At 37.4% G+C, this 21,931-nt stretch overlaps 1 protein-coding gene across 4 annotated transcripts in view; it reads left to right on the top strand.

Annotated features, from left to right (window-relative positions):
- The window catches only part of MPP7 (MAGUK p55 scaffold protein 7), a 160,807-nt gene that overhangs the window by 120,000 nt on the left and 18,876 nt on the right, over positions 1–21,931 (top strand). For 3 of the 4 annotated variants that reach the window (XM_075419596.1, XM_075419594.1, XM_075419595.1), the window contains 8 exons: positions 814–895; positions 1,836–1,921; positions 3,743–3,817; positions 4,434–4,630; positions 5,157–5,221; positions 15,093–15,113; positions 15,214–15,225; positions 16,310–16,351. In XM_075419596.1, the coding sequence (XP_075275711.1) occupies positions 814–895; positions 1,836–1,921; positions 3,743–3,817; positions 4,434–4,630; positions 5,157–5,221; positions 15,093–15,113; positions 15,214–15,225; positions 16,310–16,351 (580 nt within the window). The remainder of the gene's footprint in view (positions 1–813; positions 896–1,835; positions 1,922–3,742; positions 3,818–4,433; positions 4,631–5,156; positions 5,222–15,092; positions 15,114–15,213; positions 15,226–16,309; positions 16,352–21,931) is intronic. The other variant, XM_075419597.1, reaches the window with a different exon arrangement.

Raw genomic sequence — 21,931 nt, 5'->3', positions numbered from 1 at the left:
GGACTGGCACCGCGGCTTCGGCAGCGGCTCTGTGTCTGGCTTCCCTTCCCCTTCCCCTTTCCTCTTGTCACTGCCACTGCCGGCTGCTTCCCCATCCCCCTGTGCCTCTTCTCAGCGTACCCTCACAGTTCCAGTTACAAAGGCATTTTTCTCATCTAGACAGCTGTTTGCTGGAAATTTAACTACATGATGTCATTTTACCTAAATGCCTTGCCGCTGTGTTTGTGTAATGTAGGAAAACAGTCATGACTAACTCAGGAAATGTTCCACTCCTCTGCATTTCTGTCCCGCGGGTTTTCCAGGTGAGCCCTGATGTGCAGGGGCATTTCTCAAATTTGTATTTGTTTATTGATAGCGTTGTAAAGTAACACTATGACTCGTGGGTACACAGGCAGTTTGGAGCGTAAAGTGCAACTGTTACGAACACAGATAAACTTTTGAGCCCATAGTATGTCATGTGGTCTGTTTTAAGGCACGAAAAACAATTTATCAATTAGTAATAGTTTTGTACAATTTTAGCAGCAGACTCAAGTAAAGTATGCTATAGTTAACATCACATCGCAAAGAAAACTTCTCGTGTCATTTGTCCAAACTGCATGAGTCAGTTCTGAGTGGAAAAGAATTGACACTTTAATAGGATGGTAATAGAACAACATATTTTTTATATTCTTTTCATGAGCAGGTATCATCTCGAGCTTATTCACACATTGATACGTCAACTTTTTGCCGTTTTACACAGCAAATGTTTTTTTAGTGTAGTGAATTAAAATTATGGTACGATTAACCCACTAATGTTTTGGGTTTTTTTTACAGGGGGCTACTATCAAAAGGGATGAACATACTGGTGCAATTGTGGTGGCCAGGATAATGCGTGGAGGAGCTGCAGACAGAAGTGGTAAGGTGTTGCTGTTTTCCACTAGCCATTCACGTTCTACAACTCAGGAAAAGATGAGATAAAACGGGAGCTTTTTGTACTCACGAAATACATCACTATCACAAAGAAAAGTGTCGGTGGTTTGGACAACTTTCTGAAGTGATATTTCAATACTGGTGAAAGTATTCGTGCTGAATTTTTTTCCTCAATTCACTTGCAATCAGGAATGTTTGAGTTAGCAGACACAGGGTTTGTTAAGAGATAACGTAATTTGTTTCCAGTTGAAGACATCCACTTAGAAATTATGGGATATGCCAAAATTACAGCCTGCTCATGGAGGAACTCGGGAAGGCTGAATGATTTTATATTAGTACATCCATTTGGAGTTTCAGCTGGTAATTTTCAAAATACCAACATATCCTTGACTGCCATTGTTTAGTTTGGGATGCTCAGAGTCTGAAAGAACTCAAGCAAAAGAGGTCCTGGGTTATGCTCTGGAGTGCTTCTTTTCATTGAGGAGAATCTAGGACAGCTGTGTTTCACACTTAGATGGGGTAATGGAGTAAATCTAGATATATATTGTTAAATCAGGAAGTATTTGTGCCACAAATTAGCACTCACAGCCTGAGTGATCTTTGCAGTACTTGCAGCTACGTAGCAATAAGAAAGTAGTACAAGTAGAAAAGTAATTGGCACGGACGTTTTTCAAACATCTGTATTAAAGTCTGGAAAAGTCATAGAGAAATGGTACTGGTATTTGGGAAGAAGGAAGCGAGGTGAGTAAACCAACCATCTCAAACTTATCTGTGAAGACAGCAGCTGTTGTTGTCTTCACCATATATTTCTGCTTTTAAGTTAGAGCTTAAAGTGGATGAACAAGGGAGGAAAAAAGCTGAATGTTAGTGGCATCTTTTGTATAACAGGTAGCTACCATTTCACAGCTCCTCTTTGCCTTCTGTAGGTCTTATTCACGTTGGTGATGAACTGAGGGAGGTCAATGGGATTCCTGTAGATGATAAAAAACCTGAAGAAATAATACACATTTTGGTAAATACTAAACATTTTAAGATTAATTTGGGGGAGTTAAGAAAAGTAATTAGACTTACAATTTCTGGTTATTTCTTAGAAAAAAATATATTATATAATAATGCCTTTTCTTCTAGTGCCATTATTTACAAACCTCTATTTTCTTTCTCTTAAAGAATGATTTTTCCACACATTGCATATATATGCAGTTACAGATTACTTGTAAAGAGTTAATGACAGTAATATGGCTATATATATGTTGCAGAATGTTGCAGACCTCCATGTATAATCTACAGTTTTTAAGGCACACCATGATCTTTTGAATTAAAACTATTTTAAATGTATCCATTATTAACACGTTAACTTCATGTGAAAATTAATTCATAATACATGTACTTATTAGAATAAACTGGTATATTAAGATTATATTTTATATTGATTTTCAGTATATAGCCATAAATATGATTACGCTTGCACTCCTCTGAACTATACAATCTCCAAAGCCAGCCTAATTGCTCACTTATGGAGCACTATTGCAAATTAAGTATTTTAGACTTTTCCAGAAGTATTTAATATTTTTACAGCAAAGAAACCAGCGAGGGTCATGATAGATCTTTGTTTGTGGTATAGGCATTTCTATTTACATAAATACCTTGCTGTCCTGCTGAATTGAGTGGCTGTCTCAAACAGTTTTGGTTTAATAACCGAGATGATTCATTTCAAATGTTAGCCTTCTGATGTTCATACTTGCTTTATGGTTTTGTGTTCCCTACAGAAACATATTTTCCTGCAGAAATTAATATTTAAAAATCTCTAGAAACACAATAGCACTAGAAAAGGTGTGAACAATTTCCCCGTTTACCTCCTCGAGGTACAATATAAATATCAAAAGCTAGTTAGAGCTTGTTTAAAAGTAACAGAATTATTGATTCCAGTCCTACGGCTGGTGAAATAAGAACTTGGCTGCTGCTTGTCAAACAGTGAGCTCTTGGATCGCAGACATGCCGGCAGAAGTCTGTCTCACTTGGTAGTGGACAAGGCTGTTTCCATTTTGCTTAAATCGTTGGCTGTCTGTTGCACTCTGCTAGTTTTATGAAACTTGTCGGCTGCATGCAATAGTAGCAGAGGCTCCAGCTGATTAGCACTTCCTTCAATAGCAAAATGTCACTGAGGCAGTGGGAATATATTGTGGTTAATAAGTAAAATGCAGCCAGACGCACTTTAAGTGGGATATAGGGAAAGATGAATGGATGAGGTGGTTGATGATGGCTAACTTGTTTTAAGATTTATAGTGGAGGGCTTTTTTTCCATTTAGTACACGTAGTCTATTCAAAAATGTTTTTCTCTTCTAGTTTCTTAAAGCTGCCAAAAGAATAAATCCCCCCCAATAGTTTTATATGATAAATATGGCACAAGCCTGTTTGAATTTTTCTCTCAGTTTTCTTTGAAAAATGAAATGCTAGTTGGATTTTTCCAGGCATGTCCAAACTGTGCCAGGAGTCCAGCAGTTGCTTCTAATATGCATACATTTTAGCCATAGCATTTGCTTCTGCTTTCAGTGCAGGAGTGGGACCTCTGAAACATGCAGGTCTCAGTTTTTAACAGCCCATCGCTGCCCACCAGTGAAGCAAATAAAACCGAGCATTTCAAGGGGGTATTTTAATCTTTGCAATGCAACGTTCGGTATGGTGAAGCTGTCAAACTCCATGGATAATGCTTGGGAGAGGACAGAATCATTATATTTGAGTATTTTTAAATTAATTTGAATTTCTTTTCCTTTTAAGATTTATTTGAAATGTACAGCTTAATTCTCAGTGCATTTTCTTTTCAAACGTTCACCAGGCTCAGTCTCAAGGAGCAATTACGTTTAAAATTGTACCTAGTGTGAAGGAAGAAATGCCAGTGAAGGAAGGCAAGGTAGGCAAGACTATTTCAGAAGCTATTGCAGTAACTGTTATGCTGGGGATACATACTGTTTGCTCGGATGACGGCACCAAGAATGTGATTTATGCCTCCTGACTTAGTTTTTCTAATGTGATGATGTGTAGCGCACTGTACACTTCAGTATTCACATGCTGGATTTACAAGTGGGTGTAACATGGTTCTTAAGCCCTAACTCTACAGCCATGAAGTTGATATTGGTAATCTTCAGTCTTCTGCAAGGACCTGGCTTGCTTTCAAGTACTCCTTTTCTTCCATGGTACACTGGGTAGAAGACACTTGATAGCACCTTGGTTCAAAAATATATTCTCTTCTGTTCCCTATATGGGCACACTATTCACCTGCAAAGTCCTGTTTGCCTCAGATCATAGAGCCTTTACTACGTTGGGATTGTGGTTGCAGAAGCAATGAATTTAACATTCTCATATGAACTGCTAATGTTAGACATCCATAAGGGTGTTTTACAGCAGTAAACATTTATTGCTTTACATTATTTAGTTCAATTGTTTTGGACAGTAAAAGCAAAAAAAGGAGATACCTTTGGATAACATTTAATATTTTGATTTTAAAGATAAAACATGGTTTGTTTCAGATGTTTATCAGAGCCCTCTTTGACTATGATCCTAATGAGGATAAAGCAATTCCTTGTAAAGAAGCTGGACTTGCTTTCAGAAAAGGAGATATCCTTCAGATCATGAGCCAGGATGATGCAACCTGGTGGCAGGCCAAACACGAAGGTGATGCCAATCCCAGAGCAGGCTTGATCCCTTCAAAGCATTTCCAGGAGAGGTGAGCTACTGAGAAGCATAGTTTCAGTATTTTTTGTAGTAAGAGAAGACACTTAATTGCAGAGTTGTTAAGTTAGCAGAGTTGTCGTATGTGATGCTCACAGATTACATGGGTATGATAAACCTGCATTTGCAGCAAGACAACTGAACTTGGAAACCTGTTGCTGAAATACTTTGGATGTCCTTATTTGTCTGGCTAGAATTAATAATGACAAAAACTGATAGGATAACACTGATCCAGATTGAAAGACAAAACATATGGAAAATAGCACATCAGTATCTGTGTTCACACTGATGTACTACGCAGGAATAAGAACCGCAGCAAGTTTTGGAGAGCTTACAAAAAATTGAGGCTTAGGATGTAATTTTTTAGATTGTGAATAGATTACATTTTTTTAAGCTAATTTCTTATAAAAATCTTCTGGATATTTTGCAATAGTCTCATGATGTTAAGTTTTAAGTAATCCCAAACTTGCAGTAAAAACTGAGGAGTTTGTGTCTTTCCCCTACCACCTCCCATTTTGTAGGAGATTTGCACTAAGAAGACCAGAAGTGCAGATTCAGCCACTGAAAATTTCCAACAGAAAATCATGTAAGTTTGTTAAGCTGGAATAGAAATCATACTCTTGATCTCTAACCGTGTAAAATAGCAGTTTGTTTCAGCCCTGTGACTACAGGATGCATTTCTCCTGGGCACAATAGCTTCTTGATCATATTGTGTCAGTAGGAAAATAAATATAAGCGCTAAAATTAAAAACTTTAAAAGCAGCTAATATTTTTTCCCAGCCCTCTGACTTTGTTTTTGAAGCACCGAGCCCAATTAATGTTGTGATATATAATATTTTAAAGGTTGAAGAGTGTTCTTTTCCTGTTGAAACAGTACAGAATTGGCTCAAGAGTTTATATAATTGGACTGCATCAATACAGTGAAATTTATATTGAGAGTGAGATAAAAGGTTGGATAGTCTCCTCTTCTCTCCCCCATATAGTTGGTGATTTTTTGTGTCCTATGAAGCAGTACAAATTATTACAAGTCAGGACATTCAGTTCTTTGACAGGCTTTCAAAGAACCACTTCTTACTGTTTTTAAAACAAGTTCATTCTTAACAGTCTCTGCTTTTAGATATGGTAGTTGCACAACATAAGAAAAATAAGCTCTCAGAAAGTGCATAGATCGAAACAAATATTTTCTTTCCACTGGAATTTACATCAACATCTGTTTTAAGTATTATTGCATAGTTTACTTGACTTGTTATTTCTTTCAGTTATACAGACTCATAACAAAGTGACTACAATGTAAGAAACTATCACGCTTCAATAGGATCTAAATCTTAAATACAAATATGTTTGTGAGTTCAACTAGAAATACTCAGAAAGTGGTCTAAAATTTCCAACCATCTTTCATTCTCTAACATTAAAACAAAAAGTATGGATACTATGGCAAACGGTGGATACTGCACGCTAACTGCAAAACTAAATGCTTTTAACTTTAAAACTTCTCACCGAGGTTTCTGCTGCAATTTTCCTAACCCATTGCTATGGCTTTTGTGTTCTGAAGTTTGATAATTACTTTTAGTTTTCTAATAACCTGCATTTTCTATCTTTCATTCCATTTCACTATTTGATTGTCTGCCCTAATGCTGTTGTTAACTCCAAAGCCCTTGATTAGCTTTGTAATTACAATAACAGACTATATGATTGCTCTATAGGTTTTCTAATTTACATAGATCTTAGAAACAAAGAGGAGCTCCTCCAGCTTGTAGTAAATGTGTTGTTTTTCTAGGTTCTAGGTCAAGTTGCTCTGCCCCAGTTTTGGAAAAGTGTCTGATCCCAGGGTATAGCTATTTCTCTGTCCACTGTTCTTGAATCTGGATAATACCCTCAACAAGAGCCTTCAATTAATGTGGCACTGGTGCTTTTGAAGAGGTAAATCAGCTGCTGCAGCAAAACTGCATGACTCCTTTTATAATGGACTGCATCTTTTTAGTGACCTTCAAGTGAAAGGTTTTACAAGATGCTTTTCACCCTTCCAAATAGGCAGCCTGAACTTGATTGGGAACTGCTAAAATTACAATCCAAAAAAGACCCACAGTACAATGTCTACTATTGTCTCTGCTGTTTACACTGACTTTGGCTTAACTAGCTTAAGCAAGGGAGCAAGGGAGAAGAGTTCCTCTCTTCCTCCCCTTTCCTTTGAAATGTGACAGAGCCTAAAGGTCAAGCAGTATACCTATTATCGTTCTCTTTTAGACTTTTATAGACAAAGCAAGGTCCAGCTCAATACCATCTAGAAGGCAGTGGTGCCTCTTGAAGGAGGAAAGACTGCAGAGTAATGTAGGTTTGTCATTTTCACTCTTCCGCGTTTCTTAGGACAATCTGCTGCTACATCTGCCAGATTGCCAGGGGAAGAAGGGAAGTGCTGTTCTGAGTAGAGGTCCTTTTATTCAAAGACTAAATGTGTTTTTAGTGCTAGGAGGGAATTCAGATCCTTTGTGGAGGAGGCATTTTAAGGACCAGAATTCAGCTATAGAAAAAATGTTGTGACTAGGATGTTGCTCGAGTTGCTCACAGGAAAATCTTCCACTTGCTTGGCTTTTCAAGAACATTCCACATAAGCTGGGAAACTCCGCGTGCTTGTGAAAGTTAGGCAGCTTTTTCATGTTACCCAGCACGGCAGTGAAGCTGTGAGATGTGGAGGCCATGTCTGTATCTCTGCAGAGCAATTACCTTGCCAAAATTGGGAGATGCTGGAAAATCATGCATTGCTCAGCTGAACAAACAGCATACTGCCAGTATTGGAAACATGTAAGGAAGGTGACATAGAGAACAGAAAATGGAAAAGGACTGCTGGGTCTGATTTTTTTTTTTTAGTCCTTTTCTGTATTGTGGGGTATGGCCCACTGATTATTGTCCTCTAAAGTTTTATTTAACAAGTTCCCATGGAAGAAGGTAGAAAATTGGCAGTGCTTGATTTCGTCTGATTCCTTTTTAATCCTGTACTACCGGCCTTCAGCTTGATATAGGGTTCTCCAGTGTTTGGAAGGGTAATTGTGTGGGGAAACTGATGTTCTGTAGATCTTCCTGAACTAGCTGTATATTGAGAGGTTGCTTGCTATTGCAGTTCATCCCGTCCAGTCGTATGACCTGAATTTCCTTAGCAGTTTGGAGGGAAAGGGCAATTTGCCAGCTGATATTCTTAAAGCTTCTTAAAGACGAAAACCTATTGGCTTCAACAGAGCTGCTCATAAAAGTCCCTTTCCTGACAGGACTGGGAGTTGCGCTAGGAAGTTTTCTTGAGACCTGGTAAGTAGCACTGGATGTCGGCCTGGTCTGTTCAGTCAACTCATTCGACAGATCCCATTGTTTGTAATGAGGAGAAACCTGGGTACATGCCTTTGTGTTTAATGGGGAGAATCAAGGAGAAATACTCTGTTTTCTTGGATACCAAGAAAATGTGAGTCACCTCTGGTTTCTTAGGTGAGCTGCCAGGGTTGTAGTGTCATTTTACTTGAAAATTAATCTCAAAATTAGTCAAAAAAGTATAATGTATGAGAAGTATCCTACAACAACTTCTTTTCCTCTCTTCTCAAGCCAGTTCTGGAACCAGGAAGGACTGTTGTATTTGTCTACAAAAACAGCTGTCTGAAACATAGTCAATAACTGTATTCACAGCAGCATTAATGTCCATCAGGATTTGCTTTAATAATGAAGTATGTTTCAAAACCTGCGAGGAGCTATATTGAGTTACTTTTGGGAAGCCTTTCTACTTCCAATTTTGAATTTTTATATACTTTTCAGCATAGCAATGCATGTTGTGTTAAGTTGCTTAACTGTATACATATTTGTGTATTATAAATTTGGAAGCAAAAAAGTGGGCTTTTTTGATGATGTTGACCATGCTTGTATGTATACACATGTCAAGGAAAGGGAGTAGAGGATATTTTCTATTGAGCTTTTTCAGAAAGAATTATTTGCACTGAAAACAACAGAAACCCAACCTAATTCTGAACTATTAAAAGGATCATTTTATAATGGAAATGCCAATTCTTAATTCACTTTAATAGCCAAGTCAACTTGTTTCATTGTGTCTATGTGTAAAGTGAATATAAGTAAATACTTTAGCTTTATGGAATATACATACATATCTCCCAGAACTTAGCTATTTGCTTGAAAGAGATAAGAGAATCTTCCTCATATTGCACCAGTCAAAGTGAAAAAAGAACTTCAATGTGTACACTGGAGGAGGGGACAAAACAATGTACATTCCCTGTTGAAAGGTAAGTGAAATCATTTGAAAATGGAGAGGGTGCATACTGTGATGGTATCTAGGCATAAGGTGGCAGGGAATTGATAATATAGGTGGAGACTATGCTGACGAGATGGTTTTACATTGAGAGGAGGACCCAGAAAAAGTAGGAATAAAAGAAAAAGCAGGGAAGTAAACTTTCTTATAGAGGATGAAGAAAAGGAGACAGTATTGGAAAAAGGGCAGTGGAAGAACAGATGGACAAAAGCTGGCCATAAACCCTGTTAGGCAAATCCCTACAGAGGATGGGCTTTGAAATTATTAAATTAGTGCAATTAACAGTATCATGCAATAACATTACTGTATTCAATATTTGCACTAACATACTTGTTTTCTTAACGATTTTGAAATGGTGAATGCAAAAATTACTAATATAAACTCTGACCTATTTTGGTTTTTTATCATTGGTAGAAAACCTCAAAAAGTTCAACATAATATTAGAGAAGTTTTAAAAGCATGAGATAAGTGGCAGCTGGATGTGCTTACCCACTGATGAGATTGATAGTGCTGCTTCCCGGGCTCTGAGTTAGTGCAGAAGTGGTGGAGGGCTACCAAACCTCTCAAGCATTTTCAGCGTTTTTATCGATACTTAACAGCAATGACTTGCTGCAATGTCATGCACCAGTACAGGCTTGGGGCAGACCTGCTGGAGAGCAGCTCTGTGGAGAGGGACCTGGGAGTGCTGGTGGTTGACAGGTTGACCATGAGCCAGCAGTGTGCCCTGGCTGCCAAGAAAGCTAATGGGATCCTGGGATGCATTAGGAGGAGTGTGGCCAGCAGGTCGAGGGAGGTTCTCCTTCCCCTCTACTCTGCCCTAGTGAGGCCTCACCTGGAGTACTCTGTCCAGTTCTGGGCTCCCCAGTTCAAGAAAGATGAAGAGCTACTGGAGAGAGTCCAGCGGAGGGCTACGAGGATGGTGAGGGGACTGGAACATCACTCCTATGAGGAGAGGCTGAGGGAGCTGGGCTTGTTCAGCCTGAAGAAGAGAAGGCTGCGAGGGGACCTAATAAATGCTTACAAATATCTGAAGGGTGGGTGTCAGGAGGATGGGGCCAAGCTCTTTTCAGTGGTGCCCAGCAACAGGACAAGGGGCAATGGGCACAAACTGAAGCACAGGAAGTTTTGTCTGAACATGAGGAAGAACTTCTTCCCTGTGAGGGTGACGGAGCACTGGAACAGGCTGCCCAGGGAGGTTATGGAGTCTCCTTCTCTGGAGGTATTGAAGACCCGCCTGGACAAGGTCCTGTGCAGCCTGCTCTAGGTGACCCTGCTTTAGCACGGGGGTTGGACTAGGTGACCCACAGAGGTCCCTTCCAACCCTGAACATTCTGTGATTCTGTGACTTTTCAGCAAAAAGCAGTATTGTTTGTGCATTAATACCATGGGAAAGTTATACTGGGGAAAAAATTATCAGAAAACGCAACATAGAAAAGGAAATAGGACAGTGGAATGAAAGGAATAGAGATGCATGAAATCATGTGAGTAGGGCTGACCGTCGGCGTGCTGGGAGGGTGAAACTGCAGCATGCCTGCCGCGGGGTGTGAGGGAGGTCTGTGGGACACGGAGGACGTGCAATAGAGGGGTGTCTGCCTGCATGTGATTAGCTTTGGTGTGTCTGAGCTTGTGAGCCACGGCTGATGCCAGCTCCGCAGAAACCCGCTCACCTGAATTCCTGAATAAACTTAACAGCATTCCTGGCTTTAGGAGGTCATCTTAGCTTGGGCACAACTTTGTAGCCAGAGTGGGCTCTGCAAATTCTCCTGTTGCTGCATCCTGGCTAATTAGGAGTGACATGAGACGCAGTACAGGGGAGAATTAATTCGTCTAACAGTTCCCAGTCTGTTAACTTGAATACGAAGACTACTCATGCTCTGGCTGTAATCATCACTGCCAACAAACACGCTCATTCTTGCATTTGTAGCTTACTTTAATTTGTAGATAAAACACCATTCACCTATCTTTTTGAGGGGAAATAAAAAAGTAAATTTCTTTGAACAACAACCAGATAACTTGCTGTTCTGCAGTTGTTATAAACTACAATATTTGGCAAAGAGATTACATTCCTCCAGCATAATTTTGCTTTCACAGCGGTTACTGTGTTTATTCTTATGTTATATATGTGTTTTCTGTGGTATGAAAATTACTGGTAACTTTATATTTTATACTAGTGTAGCCTGTAACTTCTGTTAACTTGAGCAGTGCATGCATATGTGTATGTGTGTATCCATACCCTGTGTGTATAGTTATGTATAAATACATACATGTGTTTAGCATATATGACAGAGCTGTTCAGAGATGTCTTTTCCTTGAAAACACATTTGTTCTGTATATTTAATGCTAAATGTAAATACTTACTGTGGCAAAGCCATCATCATATAGTTTTTCTAGGGCTTAAAACCCATTTTACTTTCAATTTTGATTTACCATATGTGATTGGCATTGTATGAGCAAGAGGAAATATTTAACTGCAGCCAAATGGTGTTCATTCAAACAAGACGTAACACAGTTTATCCATAGATGAGTGTCTTGTGAATTGAAGATTGTGTTCTGCCAACAAAAGAATTTAAACAGGCTAAAAGAATGAATGCTTTGTACTGCTTGTATTTGAAGACCAAACATTTAGGATAAATGTATAGTAGGACTCTTTTGCTTGTTACAATTGCTGCACAAGCTTAACTATGCCTTTCTTCTCAGTATTTTTCTGTGTTCATATTTGAAACTTGATTGCCCACCTGCAGGTAGTTATGAGTAAAAACAAAAAATAAACCAGACCTATAGAATTAAATTAGCACATTAGCATCTTTGTTCAGAAGTCTCCTGTCCTCACAAATACTAACTTCCTGCTACCACAGAGAAATTAAGGAAACCTGAAGCTGGATGACATTTGAGTCAAGGTCACATGAGACAGAAGTGGAAATGGATCCCATAAACTCTTGCTCTGTCCCTCACTGCAAGTCTATCCTTCTTCATATTTCCAAATTATCTTGGTAGAGCTACTGTTTTCTGATGATGTTGTGAGAGGGCTAAATTAGATCACCTTAAATTTTCTATAGCATGAACGTAGATGTAACATTCAATCTACAAAACTCTATAGCATAGAAAGCTGCAAAACAGTATAAATGTTGATTGCTATGGGGGGCTGTTCATCATACAAGAATCAGGAGCATTTAATATCACTGTAATGCAGATCGTTGTACGTCACAATTTCTTGCTTACTGGAGTGAAATAGGATTTAAGGGATAATGTAACTTGATTGTGATAAGAAACTAGAACAGAGCTGCTGGATCTGATTTTAGACTGAGAAACATTTAAGTAAGATTCTTTGACGGAAATATTGTTGAAAGTCAGCAAAAGTTAAAAATTTTAATCTGGTGCTGAACTGTTCCAAAGAGTTTGAAGAAGTTCTTGGAGTGGCACTGGTTTTGAGTTTCATAAGTGATGTAATTTAGGTGAAGCCCCCCCATACCAAATCTAAATATATTTCATTAAAATACATACAAAAAACTACAGTGTATGTAATACTGTTTAGCATTGTTATAGTATAGCATATTGGCTACATTGAAATCTTTCTAAAATGAATAAAACTGCCTACTTCCTAAGTTTCCATTGCGCTTGTGTTTCCTATTTCTTTTTTTCACTTTATGTCTTGGTTCTGCTTCCTTGTTGTTGCATGAGTCTGTTCCATGACTGTTTTCTTTGTAACTTCCTCTCCCTTCTTACCACACTACATTTGATTGATATTCTTTTCTTTGTGTTTTACATGCTCCATTTTGCCTTATGGGTTTGGGTTTTTTTCACTTTGTCACTGCTTTTATTTTCCTGCTTCCCATCAGATTTCCTCCTCTTTAGTCTCTGTCCTCTTTATATCTCTTATTTTTTTCTGCCAGATAAACACCTCTATTTCTATTTCATTTCTCACTCTGGTTCAATTTAGTGAAACTCAGAGAGCCTGAGAAGATCTACCCCAATTTTTTGTGTCCCTAAACTTTGAAACTTTAGGCATGTATCTGCACAGATCGGCCACGTGCATGCAACTGCTTCAGACACACAGAGCCATATTAGTTAGTGGTGAATCATAATATGAAGCCTTCTGACAAATAATCTGTGCCTTTACTAGGGACAGGGAACAGACCTGGTAAAATTCAAATTTGGAGCTACATGTTGATGATGGTTTCATAGCTGCAGTAAGCTATGAAAGACCCACTGATTTCCCACGTCTTTTCATTATGTTCAACCTTAGTAGTAGCCTGAGAAAGCCAAGAGCATTATTAAGAAGGAAGATTTTTAACAGTACACAAAAAGTTCAGAACTCCTTCACTTTATCTCAGCGTTGAACCTCAGCTTGTAGACATTTTGGCGTGTGCTCTCTGGCATCAGCTGGCTCACTTGGGAATCCTAATGTCTTTGATTTACAGCATGAATGGATAAGACCATTCCCTTTCCTAGCAGGGGTAGCCCAGAAGCCTGTGTTTGCTTCAGCTGTTCTCAGCCCTGCTGCTGCTGTAGCTGCACCATCTCTGCAGTGGTGAGGGTTGAGTGAGTGTATACTGGTGTGTACCTACAGACCTCTTTTTCTCCTGTCCAGTCTTTCATGTTCATAAATGAGGACTTGTCGGTTTCCAATGATAAAATACCAAACAGAATAATTTAAAATGCACGGTCACTAGTTAAGTCAAATAACTGTTTAATTTAGGAGACTTTTTAGATATGTTCATGTGAACTGGCTTTGAGCATTAGTGAATTTTTTTCAGGAGATACATTTGCAGCCTATTGATAGTCAGGGAAATGGAAATATAGTAAAACTTGTCATACATATCAGGAAGTGTAAGAGGTCTCTCAGCATGCAGAATGAGAAAGAAATAATACCTGGAAGCCAGCCTGCCATTCTGGGTCTAGCTTTACGACGTTTGTCACTTCAAGAATTGGGAGCTTCTAAGGTCAGGAGAGGAAAAAGGTCCCAACGCTTTAACTCTCAACTCACAAAACTGTCGGCACTCTTTTAAGGCACCAGATGCGGTCAACCAAGCAATGCTCACCTTAGAGGACTTTCCAGCCTACTAAAACCATATGGTCACCTTGAGCGTAGAAATAAACTTTAAAAAGGATTCAAAGAAGTCTTCCAAGTTAATATTTTAAAAACATAAGTCCTCAAGAAAAAGGGTACAAAGAAATGATTCTGCAAAACAGCATTCTTCACTGGCAGAAAAGAGTCTTGTATCCATTTCATGACATGAAATGGGAAAAGCTCTTCTGTGTAATCAGTTAGGTAGGAGAGTTTTGACCTCACCTTTGGTTGGTACATCAGTTACGCATGAATGATTGTAAAATATCTCTTGAATAATTTCTTCATATTCTGAGGAAAGACATGCTTTGTGGAAACTCTTTGAGATATTTATATTTCAGGCATATTTATTCAGATTCCAAAGGAAATTTGAATGAGATGTAGATTGTAAAATCTCTATATAAACCTAGAGCTTAGTATATAACATCTTTGTGAACAAAAATTCATTATATATATCTTGCTTTTCTGTAAAAGCCTAAAGATGATTGTAAAAATTTATGTTTTCCACTGTCAAGGAGGCAGAAATTTATTGACTTACTATAGGTAAGCAGAAAGTCTTAAGTAGATCTGTTATATTAGGATAGTGTCAGGGAAAAAATTACAAGAGTATATAAATTTTTTCAGCATTTTTTCAGCTACAACTATATAGACATTCAAAAAGTACAAAAACCTCTTCAAAACTCAGCTCCAAGGGCAATAGCAGTTGTTACTGTAAGTGCAGAAAAATACTGAGATCGTGTTCACGGTAGCAATTCTTAGAAAATCTGGGTTCAGATTGATTAAATGGAATCAAACTTTGCATTTAATACCAAAGGGATCTTTCATGACAACTTGGTAAGGTCATTGCTAACAAATAAATAGTGGAAGAATCTCATATAGGAAATTTGAAGTGCATGTAATATTTCAGTATCTTTTTAGGTTCTTTTCTAACTGAGTGTAGTTAAACATGTAAGTTAAACTCAGTGCTGGTATGTTGGTGTATGCCTCAATATAATAGGTGCTATCGAGAGGATTTTAGACTAGCTTACATAGCTAAATTTTTTCCTATTTATGAAGTATTAAACAATAATACTTTGTTTTTCTGGCTGTTCTAAGATGAGGAAGCGGTTGAGTGTGGTAGGTGCATTTTTCTTCTTCGTTTTAACTTTTCTTTCTTAAGTTATGTTTTTACTCCATTTAATGATTTCCTTTCCTATTTTTCCTTTGTGCTTCTCAGAGGAAATTGAAGGTACATGTACAAAAGTTTCCCTGCATAGCCCAATAATTTTATTTAGAGAACATGTGTTTAGAATGAAATTGAATATGGTCCAATGTTTCTGAGAGATGTTGTGCATGCAATGTTTTTATATTGCCACCAAATACATTGAATCATCATTTAAACTAGATAAAAATACCAGAATATTCCTAGTTGCTTTATGTAAAGATCAATAATTTGAACTGTTGTTTTAAGCTGCTTTCTCTCTCTTGCACTTCTGGAAGATATGTGTAGAAAAGTAGTATCATAAAATAATATTAGCAAAACTTGGGTGGGCTGGGATGGAAAGAGATGGTTCCAACTTAATTACATGGCCATGAGAGGTCTTGCATTTCTAATTAATACTGACGAAGTATTTCTCTGAGGTGGTAGAAAGGTCATCCATGTAGTATCTTCTTTATTGTTTTCCCTCTGAGTTTAGCCGGTTACTGTTATGCTTGCACCATATGTTAAAGTAATAGCGGCTGATCTCTTGTATTTTTCTTTTTTAACTTGAGGCCTTTGTTTATAAAGGCATTAGAAATTGTAGCTCATATTTTTGATCAAAGGGCCTCTGGCATGTAAAAATATACATTATAACTATTTTATATCAAATGAGAGGATGTGTTTTTGATCAAAAACCTTTCTGTCTAATCCAGTGAGCCAAAACTAAAAGCTAAAGTCTGATAATGTATAATTTACAAAAAATAAAGCCTGATTTATATCAAATACGTTTTGCTTTCTTTAAAGTGGCATCATATTTTCTATTAACTGATAAAGCGTGAATAACACAGTGTTAGAATTCTTTTTCGAATGTTTGCTGTCATCACAATTTTTGCTTGAAAAGGTGGAAAGATCAGTGTGCATGCTGCAAAATTACAGAATATCTCCAGCTAAAATATAAAACAATAAATGTTGTTTTATGTTTTTAAGAAAATGGCTTATTGAAGGCTGTTTAATGCTATGCTTTGTACAGTTGTCATTTTTTAAGTAATTTCTTCTGTATTTTTTGCTGGGCTTCTAACTATTCTGCTTTATTTCTTGGCTCTTATTCTGTATGCTTTTACCCTTCGTCCAGAAGATGCTGAATGTGCTGGTCACAACAGTGGATCCTATCTAGGTGAGCAATTGGTTACAAAAGACAATTTCTTCATTTCTTTCAGCTTCTTTTCCCTGGAACTACTGTGTCCACTTTGCTTTTGGGGGTAATCTGCATACAAATGTCCTTACTCTGCATGAGAAAAGCATGAATATTAAGGTTTTAAAAATGGCTCATTGGATTTGACATAAAGGGTTTATGTAGTGTATGCTTTTATCTGGTTAAACATAAGCTACTAAAATACTGGTTTTATTTTTAAGTCAAAATACATATATAAATTGGGGAAAAATACTGACTTTTAAAGTACATTAAGCAATGTGTTTAATGAAACAAAAAAGGTTACTGTATGTCCTGAAAAGTTTTAAGTCTCTAAGGGCACACTTTCAAGGTTTTACCCAAGTTTTGCTTACACTTTCTTTCTTTCTTTGTATGTTTATAACAATTTTGGGAGGATTCAGTGAAGAGTACAGAGCAAATTTGCAGGCACTAGTTCTTCTGGTTCTTTTTCCACATTACAAAACAGAATGTCATAATAACTCAATAGCTTAAATTTAGCTTTAAAGCTAGTCTAAGCTCAGTGTATCATTGTGGGGAGGGGGAAAGAGGAGGGGAAGGAGTCCTTTGGCTTCAGTGTCAAGATTCCAAATTTCAAACAAAAGTAACATTTAAAAAAGGTGAATGTTCCATGTTATGTTTCAACTTTCTAATTTGTGCCATTTTAAAAGCTATGTAAAAATATTTTAATTGAAACTGCCCAGAATTCCTGTCAGCTAGAGGCTGGCTGGAGCAGATTCTGTGGCAACCAGCCCTTTCCCTAAAGCTTTCATCCTCCTACTACAAGAGGAATGGGAAGAAACTTGTCAAAGTGCTTTAGTACATCCAAGCCACTGGGCTCACTGAAACACCTTAGACCAGTATGGTAAATTAGAGATGGTTTTCATATTGCACTATACTGTTTTTAAATGTGGTATATAAACTACATCAGGAACACACAACCTGTATAATTGAAAGAACTTTGACCTCTTTCGAAAACCCTAATGTGGTATAATTTCATCACATATTTGTGGAACTAGTGGTCATCTGACCATGCAGAAAATAAACTTCTTACCTTTGTTAGTTAAATAACTACATTAATGTTGAATTGTAATCATACTGAGAGATTGAAATATGCTTGGAAAATGATACTTTGGATGTGATTCCAGATGAACTACATTTTCCTTATCAAATCATCTCTTTGAAACACAAAAGAGACATTCCCTCCCCTCCCTATCTTTTTCTTTCTGTCTGCAAATACAGATTGCATGAATTCTCAAGATTGACTATGATGGTTTTGCAATCAGATCTTAGTGGGCTGCTGTTTTATTTGAGAATGAAGGTGGCAAAGCAGAATCGACCTTTTCTTGGTGCTGTAGCTCTTTCAGTGAAACGTTTTGCTCTACAGTTGCAAAAAAGGCTCAGTCATCTAGGAAGGAGATGTCTTGAGGAAGAAGTTACTGTTGTCCCAGATGCAAAGTACAAAAAATCAAGGTGGGGTGTAGTTAACTTAGGCAAAACTTTACAAAAATGATTGGAGAACTACTGTACAGTTCAGGCAACAGCTTATCTCTCGAGTTCTTTCACACAGTGGAGTGCTGCTGTCGGTCCAGAGATAGCACCTTCAGCCTTCGCCCGCTGGGTCTGTGCTGTTTGAAGTGAGGTGTTGGAGAGAAGAGCCAGAAGACAGAACAACAGGAAGATAAAGACTTGTCTAAGGCTAGGACCAGTTTTGGGGCAAGAACACAAGCGTATTCTCTGGTTGTGAATAATTAGCTGTTTGGTTTGCTCTTCACTAAGAATTGTTCATTAAAAATTATCCTACCTTAAGATCAAGCAGGTAGGCTATTGAAAGTTGATGTTACCATTCTTTTGCCTATGGTAACAGGACACAGCGATCTGTAATTCAGACTGTCTCCCGCGCTCCAGTGTCGTCTTTGTTTCACAAACAGTTGGGAGCCCAGTCCTATTCAGAGACATTTAGGCCTGCATTTCTCCTAAATTAGTTTTCACTTGTATTGTCTCTAGGAACAAACTGCTGTGGAATGACTTCCTGGGCTGGACAAATGTCACTGCCTAAAGTGTAATAATTTGAAGAAAACTTGCTGACCAGTTGCAGGGAGGACACAAAACTCTTACTGTGTGCTGTGCAAGGTGTAAAACTGAGTCTGTAAGTCAAAGGAGTCCTAGGCAAAGACACTTCATGAATCCTCTGTTAGGTATATGGGGGCCAGTACCATATGTAACTGCTGCAGTCCACCTTCCTGCTTAGGAGGGCCTCTTTCTTTTCCACTCATCTGAGTATATATTCCTTCAATTGCAAGGGTAGTGAAGGCCTTCAAATATTCCCCCCTCCACCGCTTGCTGTTTTTTGGGAGACTGGGAAAACAGATTTGTCTAATTCTTGAAAACAGCTTATTCTGAATGTCCACCTGTGTTTTACACTACTGTTTTTTGAAGTGGATCCTGAACATCTCAATTCTTCTGAATGTGTGTGTTCTTGAACGATGATCGACGTTTATGGCACTCCTTCATTACTAAGTAACTAAGAATTTCTAGGCAAGTTTCTTCATTATTGTAGCATAAAGTCTTGATTAAACATACTACACTGAAAACAAAACCTAAAACATTGTCACTGAAGGGCTTGGATCACACCAACAAGTGCAGAGTGTTTTAGTGAAACCTGAGTAACTGTGTGTTGCAACCTGTTACAAGAGCAAGGGAGTCTGAATTAGCTTAACCGCTGATGCAGGAGTTGACCTGTATTACCTTGTATGTATTCACTCTTGTGGACAGTTAGTATAAGGTAAGTTGAAGTATGGTAAATCGTTCATATGTCTAAATTCTAGAAACGATTTTCAAAGTATTGATACACCAATTACTTCCTAAAACCAAAATTACTGTCACGTTTCTTACTGCTTTTGATAGTATGTAATCAAATCAAGTGAACAACATCAATTCTCATATCAGTTAATGAATTTTCGGTTGATTTTATGGCATGTTATTGGTTTAGGGCTCTGTATTTGTTGGCATTTCAATCTGTGAACCAGGATATTCTGCGAACATCTGACCCTCTCCGAAAGGATATGTACTTCAGACACACATGAGGTGGTCATGAAGAGCAACAGGAGAGGCAGCTTTCAGAAAGCAGAATGTCTGTACCATTTGGGGTCAGATCTTTTATGTCCAGGGTTATGGTGCTATTAATTTGAACTCTCTCCTCTAAAGTGACTCAGATAAATTTCATGATTTTTTACCAAATGCTAATATTTAAGTCACAGTATAGTATTGTACGTTTCTGCAGTAATTTCCTGAGGAATTGCTGGGGAGAACATTAGGCGTTTGCCTTTGCCAAGCTTAAATTCTAGTTACATTACTTGAACCTTTATGAACATACAGTAAATATAGATGAATATCATCTGTTTACTATTCTCAATTTTGTCTTAAAAATCCAGACATAATCTAAATTTTTATTAACCTTGTCTAAATGTGCAAGCTGGGAATCAGTCCAGAAGCAGACAGAGTAAGAAGTCTGCTCTGTGTTTGTGCAGTTCCTGTGTAACAATAGAAATACTCAGTATATGAGCCAGTATAAAAAAATCCCAATATTTGGGGAGAAAAAATTCCAGAAATACCTAGTAAAAATATTGTATTTATACAAACCTAGATAAAGACCATGGTACCAAACTTACTTTTGTCAGTAATATGAATACAAATACAAAGAGTGCTTGCAAATGCATTTACAAAAACTTAAATGCATACGTAAGCGCTTGTTTTAATGAATGAAAATGAACAAAAGCATGTGTAAGTGCTTAATAGCATTCTGGAGCCTTACTGGTGAATTTACAAAGCATAGGTGAATTTAAATTATAATATTTTTTGTTACTGTTATTTCTCTGAATTTGACAAATTAACTTCTGTTAATATATTGGGATTTAAATTCACACAACAGTTGCAATCTTTTGTTCACGTCTTCTTTAGAATGATACAGTTGAATCTACATAAGCACAGCTTTTTACATCAGCACGCTTTTAAAATATATTATGGCAGACGGGTTCATGCATTGCCTGTTTTCAGTTTGGATTTCTCTGTGAGGTCCAAGTGGATTTCTCTATGTAAATGTAAGGATGTGGGTCTGAGATGACCAAATGTATATTGCTAGTGGTTAAAAGAATAATCACACTTTTCTGCTAGGCTTTTTTTCATTCTTAGAGATGTAAGTACTTTCTCTTGGATTGTTGTTGGGCTTTAATTAAGTTTATTAGTAGTGGCTTTTGATTTTTATTTCATGTCAAGAAGCGTTACAAGCTTTGGAGACATTTGTAGTCTGAAAACATTTGTTCTTCATACTTTCTTCCCAGTGCTGTTCTTATTTCACAAACTTCTTACATTCCAGCAGTAGTTTATGGGTTTGCATGTTCAGTAATCTTCTGGTCATACAGCTGAAACCAATGAGCTGATGCAAGCTTCTGAATGTTCAGAACTTTATGTTGCTTTAGTGACAGAATTTTCCCCTTTTATTTTATAGTCTACATACTTGGCAACTAAGGTTAATCTCTGCTGATATCCATATTCTACAGACAGTATAGCCTCCAGCTCATTTCATAGTCATTGAGGTTTATATTATGAAATAGTCTGGGCAAGCAATTCTTTTTCCCTTTGTTCTTTATAGGAATTTACTTTTAAGCTTAATTATTTTATATGAACTTTATTTTTCTATTGCATATCAGTATTGGTTTTGGTTTTCTGTAGTGATTTTCACTATATTTTTAATAATGGTCTGTTGTTAATTTAAATATATGAAATTTTTTTCATTTTTCCTAAACGTTTAAATATGCAAACATTAGCAGAGTATTCTTTGCATGTTCATAAATGGTTTTATTCCCTGTAAGTATGGTGTTGTTGCCGTTCAGCTTAATCTTTTTGCACCGTCATAGCTTCCCAATATATAATGTAATTATAAATGCAGAGTTCAATAAAAATATTTATCAATGCGTCTGTATAAAATAGCTTCTGAAGGTCGTAGTAAAGTTAAGCCACATATATGGGGATGTATAATGGCAAATGTGAGAGACAAAGAATCACGTTTCCAGGAGTGAAGTAGCAGTAGCACAAAAATGTTGGATATATTTGAAACAGTCTCATCCTTTCTCTCTGTACTGTACATTTTTCTTCATTCTGAAAGCTGGTTTTAAAGCAAGCTTTCTTGGGTTTCTCTATAGGGCTTTTCAGATGGGCTTTGAGGAACACTTAAAACAATTTTCAAATTGACAGTAGTCTTCAAGTGACAAAGCAAGCAGCATATCACACATTTTTAATACTCATTGGTTTTACAGAGCATCTTCACCAGTACCCTGCAGAAAAGCTGGCCATACTGGAAATCTGCTTTGTTATCTCTGGCTCCCATGTTTGTTTGTTCTTTTTAGTTAGTATAGTCGCTTTTCTGTAAAGTCTAAGTCCTAGGTGAACTTGTTGCTGAACCTTCTTAATATACAGGACAATATTCCTACTTCCATTTTACCAGTGAGTTTCAGTCAATCAAATGTTTTAATCAAGGAAACCCATGTT

The sequence above is a fragment of the Opisthocomus hoazin genome, chromosome 4 (genome assembly GCF_030867145.1).
Source record: "Opisthocomus hoazin isolate bOpiHoa1 chromosome 4, bOpiHoa1.hap1, whole genome shotgun sequence".
NCBI classification, from domain to species: Eukaryota; Metazoa; Chordata; class Aves; order Opisthocomiformes; family Opisthocomidae; genus Opisthocomus; species Opisthocomus hoazin.
The sequence above is the reverse complement of the archived record's forward strand: the minus strand, read 5'-3'. Positions and strand labels throughout refer to the sequence as shown.